Source organism: Sus scrofa, chromosome 13 (assembly GCF_000003025.6).
Source record: "Sus scrofa isolate TJ Tabasco breed Duroc chromosome 13, Sscrofa11.1, whole genome shotgun sequence".
NCBI lineage: Eukaryota > Metazoa > Chordata > Mammalia > Artiodactyla > Suidae > Sus > Sus scrofa.
In genome coordinates, this window is record NC_010455.5 from 73,851,632 (window position 1) to 73,863,308 (window position 11,677).

The window sequence follows — 11,677 nt, forward strand, 5'->3', positions numbered from 1 at the left end:
AGTTATAAAGACCTTTAAAAATTAGATGTACTACCACATCTTAGAGATTTTTAAGATATGCCTCTCCCACATTTTTAACTTCTCTAAAAGCAATGCTTTTTTTTTTTTTTTTTTTGGCTTTTTGCCATTTCTTTTTGCAATCTACATCACAGCTCACGGCAACGCTGGATCCTTAACCCACTGAGCAAGGCCAGGGATCGAACCCGCAACCTCATGGTTCCTAGTCGGATTCATTAACCACTGAGCCACGACGGGAACTCTGCAATATGCTGCTTAAAAGTTGTTGACGTGTCAGAGTTTAATTGGAAGCATTTTATCTTTATTACAGGTTCAAAAAAATAATAGTGCATTCTATGGTTGATGAATGGAGTAATTTTTCTTGATAGCATTCATTCAACAAAATCTACTATAAGCCAGGCCCTGTAAACAAGATAAAATTTTTCTGAGGGAGTTCCCATGGTGGTTCAGTGGTAATGAACCTGACTAGTATCCATGAGGACTCCAGTTCGATCCCTGGCCTTGCTCAGTGGGTTAAGGATCTGGAGTTGCCATGAGCTGTGGTGTAGGTCACAGATATGGCTCAGATCTGGTGTTGCTGTGGCTGTGGCATAGGTCAGCAGCTGCAGCTCCAATTTCGCCCCTAGCCTGGGAACTTCCATGTGCTGCGGTGCGGCCCTAAAAAAAAAGAAAAATTTGTTTTCTGAGTTGCTTGTTACAAAAAATCATTACCTTCTTCAAAATAATTATTTAAAAATTCAGTTACCTTTTTTCTAATGCTTTTATGGTTTTCTTTAAGTCTACTTTGATTTATTTTTCTAGGTTTCTGTTAAATTTTGGTACTGTTAGTTTTTACCTTGGATACAACGCAATGCAGGATTTTTTTCCTACTATGTCTATGAAGCCAAATCCTCAGTGTGATGACAGAAATTGCAGGAAGCAGCAGGAAGAATATAAGGTATGTGTCAATCTGTCACAATGCATAATAGATTGTATTGCATAGGACAATAACTTAAAAAAGAAATAACTATATCTGGAATATAAGATAAATGGATTCTGGATTTGTGAAGTTCTAACTTATTCACTGTGCTTTAAAGGTGAAAATTCTATTCGAAGTCCTTTCTTGCTTTTGGTAAGATAAAAAATTAAAAAAATTTTTTTTTAATTTTTCAAATTAAAATATAATTGATATATAATAATCTGTTAGTTTCAAGTATACTATGTACATTTGCAGACATTATGAAATGATCACCATGATAATTCTAGTTACCATCTGTCCCCACACAAAGTTATTACAATGTTATTGACCATATTACTTATGCTGTAAATTATATTCCTGTGACTTATTATATAACTATAGGTTCATACGTCTTAATCCCCTTCACCTGTTTTGCCCCTGACACCCCTCTTGTAACCACTGTTTATTCTTTGTATGTTTGAGTTTAATTTTGTTTTGTGTTTTAGAGCCCATATTGAAGTGAGATCATATGGTATTTGCCTTTGTATAACTTATTTCATTTAGCATAATACCTTCTCATTCATCCATGTTGTGACAAATAGCAAGTTTTTTTTTTATGGTTGAGTATTCCATTGTGTGTGTGTGTGTGTATATATACACATAACATCTATATCACATCTTCTTTATGCATTCATCTATGTATGAACACATGTTTTGGCTGTTGTAAACAGTGCTGCAGTGAACACTGGGGTGCATGTATCTTCTGAGTTAATGTTTTTGTTTTCTTCAAAAAAAAAAAAAAAAAACCCAGAAGTGAAATTGCTGGATCACATGGGAGTTGTATTTTTAATTTTTTGAGAAACTTCCATAGGTGCTGCACCTTTTTACAATCCCACCAACAGTGTATGTAGGAGGGTTCCTTTTTCTCCACATCCTCACAAACACTTGTTATTTTCTTTCTGATAGTCATTCTGACAGGTGTTATCTCACTGGGGTTTTGATTTTCATTTCCCTGATGATTAGTGATGTTGAGCATCTTTTCATTTGTCTTTTGGCTATCTTATGTCTTCCTTAGTTTAAAAACCTGTCTGAATTCTTGATTGATGCTTCCGCGAACTGAGAATGAGTGAAAACACTTTGATACTGTTTGATTTCTACAGAAAAGGGTAGCAGCATTGCCCAAGCAGGAGGCTGTTCAAGAAGAGGAAGAGATAATACATGAAGACAATGAGTGGGGTAGGAATTCTTTCGTAAAACATGGGGTAGGCAGCGTAAACCAGTCTTTTATGGGAGAAAGTCTAATTGTAATTAAGATTGTACAAAGTTTGAATGATTATTGCTCATTAAGTTCCTTAAATATGTTTTAATATCAAGTTTAACTTTACAGGTATTGAATTGGTATCTGAGGTTTCAGAAGAGGAACTGAAAAATTCTTCAGGTCCAATTCCTGACTTACCTGAAGGAATTACAGTGGCATATACAGTTCCCCAAAAGGTACATCTAAAATCTGATCACCATAAGTAACTATCATATAAAAGAAAATGTCTATTTATCTTATTTCATCTTCAACCTATTCCATAATGCCAATTCAGTATTTATTTTAGATATTTTACATTATAGGCATTAAGATGTATGAGAGAGGTATTCATTCTTAATATGGAAATATGCACAGCACATTTTAAACTGTTAGAAAACACAGACATAAAATAGTTTTGTTTGCTCATTGGTGAATCAAGTGAAATAAATTTTGATTAAAAGACAGTAGCACTTTGTATATTGATAGTGTTAGCCATAATACCATTTAAAAATACTACCTCAGAATTTCCCACTGTGGTGCAGTGGGTTAATGATCATCTGGCATCACCAGTTCAGTCCCCAGCCTGGTGCAGTGGGTTAAGGACCTGGCATGGCCAAAGCTGTGAAGCAGGTCACAGATATGGCTTGGAATTGATCCCTGGCCTGGGAACTTCCATATGTTGCGGGTGTGGCTGAAAAAGGAAAAAAAAAATACCACTTCCATAGCGATCTCAACATTGAAATTAATGGCTTGCAAGTAAAAATTAGAAGGCATATTTACTAAAGGAGGTTTACTTTGTAGACTTGTTGAAAATGGTGAAAGCTTACTGACTATATTCCTAAGCATCAAGAACTTTAACTGGTTATTTTTTCACCATGTTTCCCTCATTTATTGATAGCAAGAAGATTCTGTACCTGAAGTAACAGTGGAAGATTCTGGTGAAAGCTTGGAAGACCTCATGGCCAAGATGAAGAACATGTAAATAATGGACCAGCCTATATTTTATTTCCTGTATTTAAGCCTTTTCCCTTTCAACAAAAACAAAAACAAAAACAAAAAAATCACTTTAAAACTGAGAAAATCTTTACTGATTTGTTAAACTTTTTGAAAATACTGATTATTGCTTGTTGCTCCCCCCCTCTTCAGCTAAATCAGAAACTCTCCTAAAACTCATGTTTCATTCTAGTAAGAAATCTTCAAAGGATTACTGTAGGCAGTTGTAAATCTTACTGAAAACTTAGCCATTGAACTGTTTTGGCCTTTTGGAGGGGCGGAAGGAAGGGACCAATTTGATGCCATTTTCCTTTTCTTTCCAGTAAGCCTTTGTAGTCTGTTGCCTGAGGCAATGGACAGTAGAATAGTGTATGATGAAATAAAGAGAAAGGAGTAGAGGCATGACCTAATGATTAGAGACAGCAGGCATCTACTCACTGTGTTTGGCATTGTTCTCTACAAGAAAACTGCCCACTACCACTAACTTGGCCAATGGGAATTTCAAATAGTAAATCAATAGAATAAAAACATCCTCTCAAATGTTTCCTGATGAAATACAAGCTGAAATGAAGTCATTGGAAAAGTCTGTAAACTTGTGAATTATATAGTCAAAAAAGACAAATATTAAGGAAGATTTCTTGATGGATAGACAGGTATTTTCAGGATGTACGTATTATATTTCTGCTCTAAGGAAAAGCAGTGTGCTTTATATAGGAGCAGAGGATAAATTTAAGCTAAGATCATCTAAATTATACCCATAATATAGGTTACCTTCTGAATAATTTGTTTAGTTTATATTTGATTCCCTGGGTAATTAGATGTGGGCAAGGGTTCGTCCTGGATAGTGGACAATAAAAGAGGCCTAAATTGCCTCTGCAGCCACTGACATGTATTTCTTCATGGGGAAGAGTATCATTTTCCCTGATCATGACCACTAAATCATAAACTGATACAATGGCTTTCTCCAGAGTTTTTGCATACAAATAATGGAGGCTTAGAGAGCCTTGGTTGAAATAAACTCCTAATGGTTTGGAAACCAATAAAGAAACATGCATGTGTAACTATTATCTGTAGGCTGTTACTATGCTAGTCTCCTATTTAGGTGATTTTTTGCTTCAAAGATGTAATTGTTTAAATTCTATCTCTAGGGGGAAAATTTAGTGAAAAATTAAAAATGCTTTTCCCACTTGTAAAATAAAATTTTAAAAACTGATTTCATAATGCCCCAAATATCAAATATGTTCAATCTGTTACTTTTGAGATTTTAGGTTACTGCAATTCTTATGTTTAGAGTGACGTCAGAAAAGTATGGGGGTAGTTTTTCTAGCCTTGAAACTTATTTATGTTGCCTTGGTAGGTAATTTGCTGTTACTTGAAAATTTAGTGTATTCATCTGTAAAATAACTTTTCTAGTACTAGAGATGCCATTTAATTTCAAAAAAAAAATGCAGTCTTTCTAAATCTCATTCCTTTGGTATACTGATTTGATACCTCTGGTACATTAATTTAGTAAGACTTAAATTTATAGTTTGATAAAATATAATAGCTAGGAGTTCCTGCTGTGGCAAAACAGGATTGGTGGCACCTCTGCAGCACTGGGACACAGGTTTGATCCCCAGCCCAGCACAGTGGGTTAAAGATCCTGCGTTGTAGATCACAGCTGTGGCTCATGTTCGATCCCTGGCCTAGGAACTTCATATGCCATGGAACAGCCAAAAAGAAAGAAAATAAATTAAAAAAATATATAAATATAAAATAAAATAAAATAATTAAAATAGCTGAACCTACTGTCTTCTAAAGAACTTTCTCTGTTCTTAATTCAGCACTGCACCCTGCTGGTGTCTGATACTGTACCAAATCTTACCTGATTTTTTTTTGTCTGATATCTTCCATTAAAGTTATTATTTTAGCAGAAAAAATCTGGTAACAAGTATCTTTTGCAACCTAGAGTACTCTCTTGACAGTCTGTACGCCATGAAAACTTGTATATTTAGGCAGTTGACTAGGAAATTAATCATCACTGAATTTACATTACTAAATAAACTCATAGTGCTTGACCAGATTTGTAACACTATTGTTTCTAATATGAACGATGGAAACACACTCCCAAATTGCCTTAACACAAAAGCTCTAAATTACAGTATATCAAATGATATGTTTAACTTTAATCCTTTAATTGTTAATGGGAAGTTAATTTGTGGTACTACACAAATGTTTTATGTAGTAAAAAAAATATATATATTATGGGTTTATGTAAAAATATTCCCTGAATACCTACACATTGACCAACCCAAAAAGGTAGTAAACATTTAAGAATATTAATGAAGCTTTGACCTCCCCATTGCATATTTTTAAAAAATATTTCTTTCTGTAAAGTATCAATGAATGAAAATTAATTATAACTACCATGATTTGGAGCCCACCAATTCAGATTTATAGTTGTCTGAGAGCTACCACTTTCATTGTGAAAGGTGTATATTAATGTGCACATAATATTCCTATATGAAAACTTCAAATACAAACAAATGTCTATCTAAGCTATTTTTATCTTTTTACATAGGCATTCTACATGAAAATATTTGAGTTGGTAGTATAATTAGTAAGATCAAAATATAGTCTTAAAATTATATTTAAACTTTCTGAAAACTATAATAATTTACCATAAAATCACTTTGAATAATATGTTTTCATTTTCTGTTGTTTTTCAAGTTCAAATTTTGTAGGAACAAAGAAAAAAATGCATATTACCCTTTTGCTAGGTTTTCCTTTTTCAAGGTTCCTCTTGAATGTAAATCTCAGATTATTTCCTACAGTTTAAAGCATTTAAACTTAATATGTTACTTATAATGTGTTAAACTACTTATCCACCATAAGTATATTACTAATACCATAAAAGATTAATTCTAAAATCAACGTCTGGTATATTTGTGAATTCAGTTACTTTGTGCCTTTCACAGCTGGTAAACCCAGGAAGATGTGTTACGATTATATTTTAATCTTCCTTTTTTCTTCTTGAACTTCTCCCAAAAGGGAGAAGAATGATGCTCATTTTGTAAGATCCTTCCTCACTTAAGTCACTACTACTCTAGCGCCTTAGAATTATACCACTGTTTCTCAAACTTAAGTGCATATGAATCACCTGGGGATCTAGCTAGATTGTAGATTCTGATTCATTAGGTCTGGGAAGAGGCTCGAGACTCTGAATTTTTAATAAGCTCCTAGGTGGTGCTTATGATCCTGGTTTATGGACCACTTTGAATAGCCAAACCTTAGAGAACATTAACAAAATCCTGTGGCATCACTGGATTGACTCCAAGTTGAGCAGACTACTCAAGTTGAGAGGACTAGTCAGGAAATATTGACAACATCCAGGTCTTTTTGTAATAACCTGGATATTCAACATGTTTCTTAACTATGTAAATATGACCCTCTTGTATGAAATGGAGTGGGAAAAAGAGAATTTGAAATTGCACTTCTATTTTGAAACAGTGAAATACAGTTATCGCATCTTTCACCTTTACAATTAATACATGTTGGAATCAGTAATTACCAAGTATTAAAATTAAAGATTTTATTATATATAAATACATAAATGTTACAAAACAATATCCCAAATGGGCAATATTTATAAAGTCTGTAAAAATATTTAATTTTCGTATAAAATGGCCAATTTGAGTTTGAGATAAGAGAGATAGGTTTAGGTCATTTAAGAAAAAAGGTCATGTCCATATTTTGGGAAAAGTCAAAAAAATGCCAAAGAGCTTGATCTGTTACTGCATTAATGACGTCATATTGTGCAGGTATATTCTATGCAGTAAAAGAATATATACTGTAGAGAGCATGGAAAGCAGAGAGCTTGGCCTAATTTGCTCAAGGAAAAGGTAGAATAAAACAAATGCAGCAGTCAGATATTCCTAAAAAGAAGACACCTTCCCATAAACCTTATCCCTTTGGAGTTCCCGTTGTGGCTCAGGGGAAACGAATCTGACTAGTATCCATGAGGACACAGGTTTGATTCCTGACCTTGCTCAGTGGGTTAAGGACCTGGTATTGCCGTGAGCTGTGGTGTAGGTCACAGATGTGGCCTGGATCTGGCATTGCTGTGGCTGTGCCATAGGCCAGTAGCTAAAGCTCTGATTCGACCTTCTAAGCCTGGGAACCTCCATATGCTGCGGGTGCGGCACTAAAAAGACAAAACCAAAAAAAACAAAAAACATTATCCCTTTATTCCTTGAAATGTTTCTTTGAGGTAGAGAACTGGGCCAGACTGCTGCTCAAAAGCAAGATGAGGAACCATAAGGCTAAAGTAGCTTTGAGAGATGAGGAGATGCATGGAATTGTTGAGTCTCGTGTCTTAGCTGCTTTGCCAGCTCTTGTAGAACAGACCAGTCTCCTCTCCATGATCCACTCTTCAGGTCATCTTATGATTCTCACGTGTCTACATACTTGGTTCCCATACTATAGGAAAGTTATTTCATTTAAATAACTAAAATTGAAAAATCATGACTCAAACTTCAATGTAGTCCCAATAAAATTTCATAAAATAGCAGTTAAATACACAAAGTAAAAATAAAAATAAGTTTTCTTAAAAGCAGTCTTTGTAAATTTTAAATTCCAATGTTCCAAATGTTTAATTATTTTATCCTAAGGTGCACTTGCAATGAATTATAATTGCTGCTATTACCTTTGTCCTTGATGAAGAAAAGTATTAGGAGAATGGGTTTTTAAGCTAAAGGTGTCTCCACTTGATGAGTGTCGGGAAGGAGCTTTTCCACCCAAGAGTGACGTTTCTGCTTCTTTTATTTCCATTGCCCTTTTGTATAGTTCAGCAGCTTTTTCAAAATCCCCTTCTTCATAGCTTTAAGAGAAAAAAAAAAAAAAAAAAAAAAAAAAAAAACCTCAAAATGAGACTATAACCTTTTAACAATTCTAAATAACCTTACAGGATACAGAAAAACAAGTTGTGAATAACTGCTATTTTCTTCAGTGCAATCATTCAGGCAGACCAGTAAAACAGAACACCCAAACTCTTCTCCTTTCTGTCAGTGCATCATTCAGACCAAGTTGTAATGCTAAGGGAAGTTAGCATCCTGAGATAAATATGATGCAAAAGTCAGCATGTACTCAATGGTAAATCAGCTCTGAGGACAGTAAATTGCCTATATTACCCCCAGAGCCAGAGAGCTGCAGATGTAAACCATTCTTCTCTATTTGCCATGATACACTGCTTCTGGATATTATTTCAGTATCTCTTGAAGTAGATCAACCAAAAACAACCCCTCCCACTCCAAGAAAAAGCATATTAGCAATAAATATTCTGTGTTGTTCTATGATGGGTCAAAGATTTCTAAAGGGATTCCATGTGTGTACATGTATAACTGAATCACTTTGCTGTACAGTAGAAATTGTCACAACATTGTAAATCAACTATATTTCAATAAAACTTTGGAAAAAAATAAAAGGGGTTTTTGGCTGAAAGTGAAAAACTCTTACCTAAGCACAGCTAAATTTTTTAATGTTTCTCCAACTCGAGGATGCATTCGACCCAGGCTATCTTCGTAAATCTTTAATGCTCTTTCATATAACGGCAAGGCTTCAATGTGCTTTTTCTTATTAAAAGAAAAGAAACAGTGCTTACTTGAACACACTGGGTTTCTAAAAGTCCTATTAATTTACTGTAATATAACTGACTATAGTAATTTTACTATTAATTATTAGACTAAGCTGAGTAAGTACTTTTAAAAAGTTAATATCCTTCTATAATATGTGGATAAACAGACTAATTTATGAATAAATCATAATGGAAGAAGCACTGTAATAGAAAGTCGGAGAGTTCCCATTGTGGCTCAGCAGATTAAGAAACTGACATAGTGTCCATGATGATATGGGTCCAATTCTTGGCCTTGCTCAGTGGGCTAAGGGTCCAGCATTGCTGTAGCTGTGGGGTAGGTCGGCAGCTGCAGCTCTGATTCGACCCCAGCCCGGGAACGTCCATGTGCTGCAGGTGCAGCCCTAAAAAGAGGGAAAAAAAAAGTCAGAAACCTAGGTTTAGACCTGGCTTGGTGACCACTGACATTCCAATTATATAAGCACAGACTTGTTTCTTTATTGCCCAGAGGGTACCATGCCTGTTTCTCACCCATCATAGGCCAATGTCACCACTTAAGAAGAATATTACATGTAGAGAATATTAGATGTAGGGAGTCTCAGAAATTTAAAAAACTAAGCCCATGCAGTGAGCTAAACACTCAGTGTTTTATACTAAGAGGAAGGAACTATGGTACAAATGTAACTTCAATAATTTCTCAAATACTAAAGGGGACATTAGTAGATAACCTTAAATGTCCTTTATTTTTACTGTGTTGTTTGCCTACATTTCATACCTTAAAACTATCCATTTATACAGAGTTAAAGTGTGGGAACTTACCATTTGGCTATAAAGAACAGCTAAGTTCACCAAGGCAGTAGCTACACTAGGGTGCTTTGGACCAAAGGATTTCTGCCGAATTTCAACAGCCAGCTCATACAGAGGTACAGCTTTGTCAAGTTTCCCCTAAAAAACAAAAATGAAATCTAACAAAAATATTAAAGCAATAAATACTTTCTGATCAGAGCTTGTTCCATAAATACAATTTTAGATTAAAAAGTAATTTTGAGGAAAACAAGTTCAGAAGCATTTCCTCCCAGTTTAATGGTTAAGTTTATAGATAACTAAAATCTAACAGAATATGTAAGCAAAGTTATATTGAATATAAAAACATTTTCTTTGATAATTCAGAAAGTCCTTCAGGATTACCCATTATTATGGTTTCTGATGAAGTAAAAATGTGCCAAAGTATGTTCACTACTATACAAAATTTAGAGATAACATCAAAATAAAAACTCACTTTCTACCAAATCCTTTCCAGAGTTTTCTAATAATTTCTTTTTTACTTGAAAGTTATGCAGAAAGAGCAACAATGGATCCTTCATAGTAAAACATCAACTTTCAGGGTTAGGAGGACCAGCAAGGGTCTCACAAAGTCTGAAGTCAGTATATATAACTGTAACTGCAATAAATGAAAGCTTTTTTTTTTTTTTTTGAGAACAGCTATAAAAATTCCAAACATTACTCAGGCTAGAACCCTATGGTTAAAGAATGGTTACATTATTTGCAGGCAAAGAAAAGAAAGAGCAATTAAAATAGTCATTTAATCAGCCACAGAGACTCCTCCTTCAGCCAGGATAGATGGGTGATTGGTTATTGTTTATGGTAGGTTAGCACAGCAAACTTAATCCTGGTTGAATTTTAGAACTTCTGAAATGTAAAAGGAGAATAAGTTCTAATCAGAATGCTGATGAATGCATTTGTATTTAGAATGGGTTTTTTTTGGTTTTTTTTTTTGTCTTTTCTAGGGCCACTCCCGCAGCATACGGAGATTCCCAGGCTAGGGGTCTAATTGGAGCTGTACCCACCAGCCTACATCAGAGCCATAGCAACGTGGGATCCAGGCTTACGTCTGTGACCTACACTGCAGCTCAGGGCAACGCCAGATCCTTAACCCACTGAGCAAGGTCAGGGATTGAACCCGCAACCTCGTGGTTCCTAGTCAGATTCGTTAACCACTGTGCCACGACAGGAACTCTGTAGAATGTATTTTTAAAAACTAAACCAGTGGGAATTCCCGTTATGGCTCAGTGGAAATGAAGCTGACTAGCATCCACGAGGACCCAGGTTTGATCCCTGGCCTCGCTCAGTGGGTTTAAGGGTCCGGCGTTGCCGTGAACTGTGGTGCAGGTTGCAGAAGAGGCTCAGATCTGGTGTTGCTGTGGCTGTGGTGTAGGCTGGCAGCTACAGCTTGGATTCAACCCCTAGCTTGGGAACCTCCATATGCCTCAGGAGCAGCCCAAAAAATGGCAAAAAGACCAAAAAAAAAAAAAAAAAAAAAGTTAAAAAAAAAATCAGCACCTTAATTTAGTTAAGCCTGAAATAATATTTTTAAATGTTATCCTTAGCTATTTGTTAAAAATTATTGTGATTTACAAGCACATAGAAGATAATCCATCAGAAGATTATTTTGCTGATAGCAATTATGGCTCAATTAGTATAACACACATGTAGGCATACTTAAGATTACTTACCATCTTCTTATACAGAATTGCAAGATGCTTCACCGTGTAAGCTAAAGAAGGGTGATCAGGAGCTAATGCTCGTCTCCGAATGTCTAAGGCTCTTTCATAAAGTTCTTCTGCTTTATCATACTGCTTCTTTTCATTGCACAGAGCTGCCAGATTATTCAAAGACTGGGCACAGTCAGGGTGATCTGGTCCGAGAACTCGCTCCCTCATCTCCAAGGACCGCTTCAGAAACTGTTCAGCTGTTCTATGAACAAAAGCCCCAAATAAATAAACAATTTATTCTCTAGAAGTCAGAACCCTTTGCCCTATTTAAG

At 35.2% G+C, this 11,677-nt stretch overlaps 2 protein-coding genes across 11 annotated transcripts in view; one reads left to right on the forward strand and one right to left on the reverse strand.

The window, feature by feature from the left end:
* The window catches only part of UBA5 (ubiquitin like modifier activating enzyme 5), a 28,297-nt gene extending 20,147 nt beyond the window's left edge, over positions 1-8,150 (forward strand). The window contains exons 9-12 of the mRNA XM_003132421.6: positions 820-955; positions 2,116-2,191; positions 2,343-2,449; positions 3,151-8,150. Coding sequence (XP_003132469.4) covers positions 820-955; positions 2,116-2,191; positions 2,343-2,449; positions 3,151-3,234 — 403 coding nt within the window. The 3' untranslated portion in view covers positions 3,235-8,150. The remainder of the gene's footprint in view (positions 1-819; positions 956-2,115; positions 2,192-2,342; positions 2,450-3,150) is intronic.
* NPHP3 (nephrocystin 3) overlaps positions 1-11,677 on the reverse strand; it is a 57,251-nt gene that overhangs the window by 7,862 nt on the left and 37,712 nt on the right. For 8 of the 10 annotated variants that reach the window (XR_002337683.1, XR_002337681.1, XR_002337682.1 and 5 more), the window contains 4 exons: positions 11,367-11,607; positions 9,673-9,798; positions 8,739-8,854; positions 7,930-8,103 (listed from right to left, as the gene is read on the reverse strand). Coding sequence is in view for 6 of the 10 variants with exons in the window: in XM_021069461.1 (XP_020925120.1) it covers positions 7,930-8,103; positions 8,739-8,854; positions 9,673-9,798; positions 11,367-11,607 (657 nt within the window). In the remaining 4 variants the exon portion in view is untranslated. Of the gene's footprint in view, positions 1-5,782; positions 8,104-8,738; positions 8,855-9,672; positions 9,819-11,366; positions 11,608-11,677 lie in introns of those variants that run through there. The other 2 variants (XM_021069460.1, XM_021069462.1) reach the window with 2 other exon arrangements.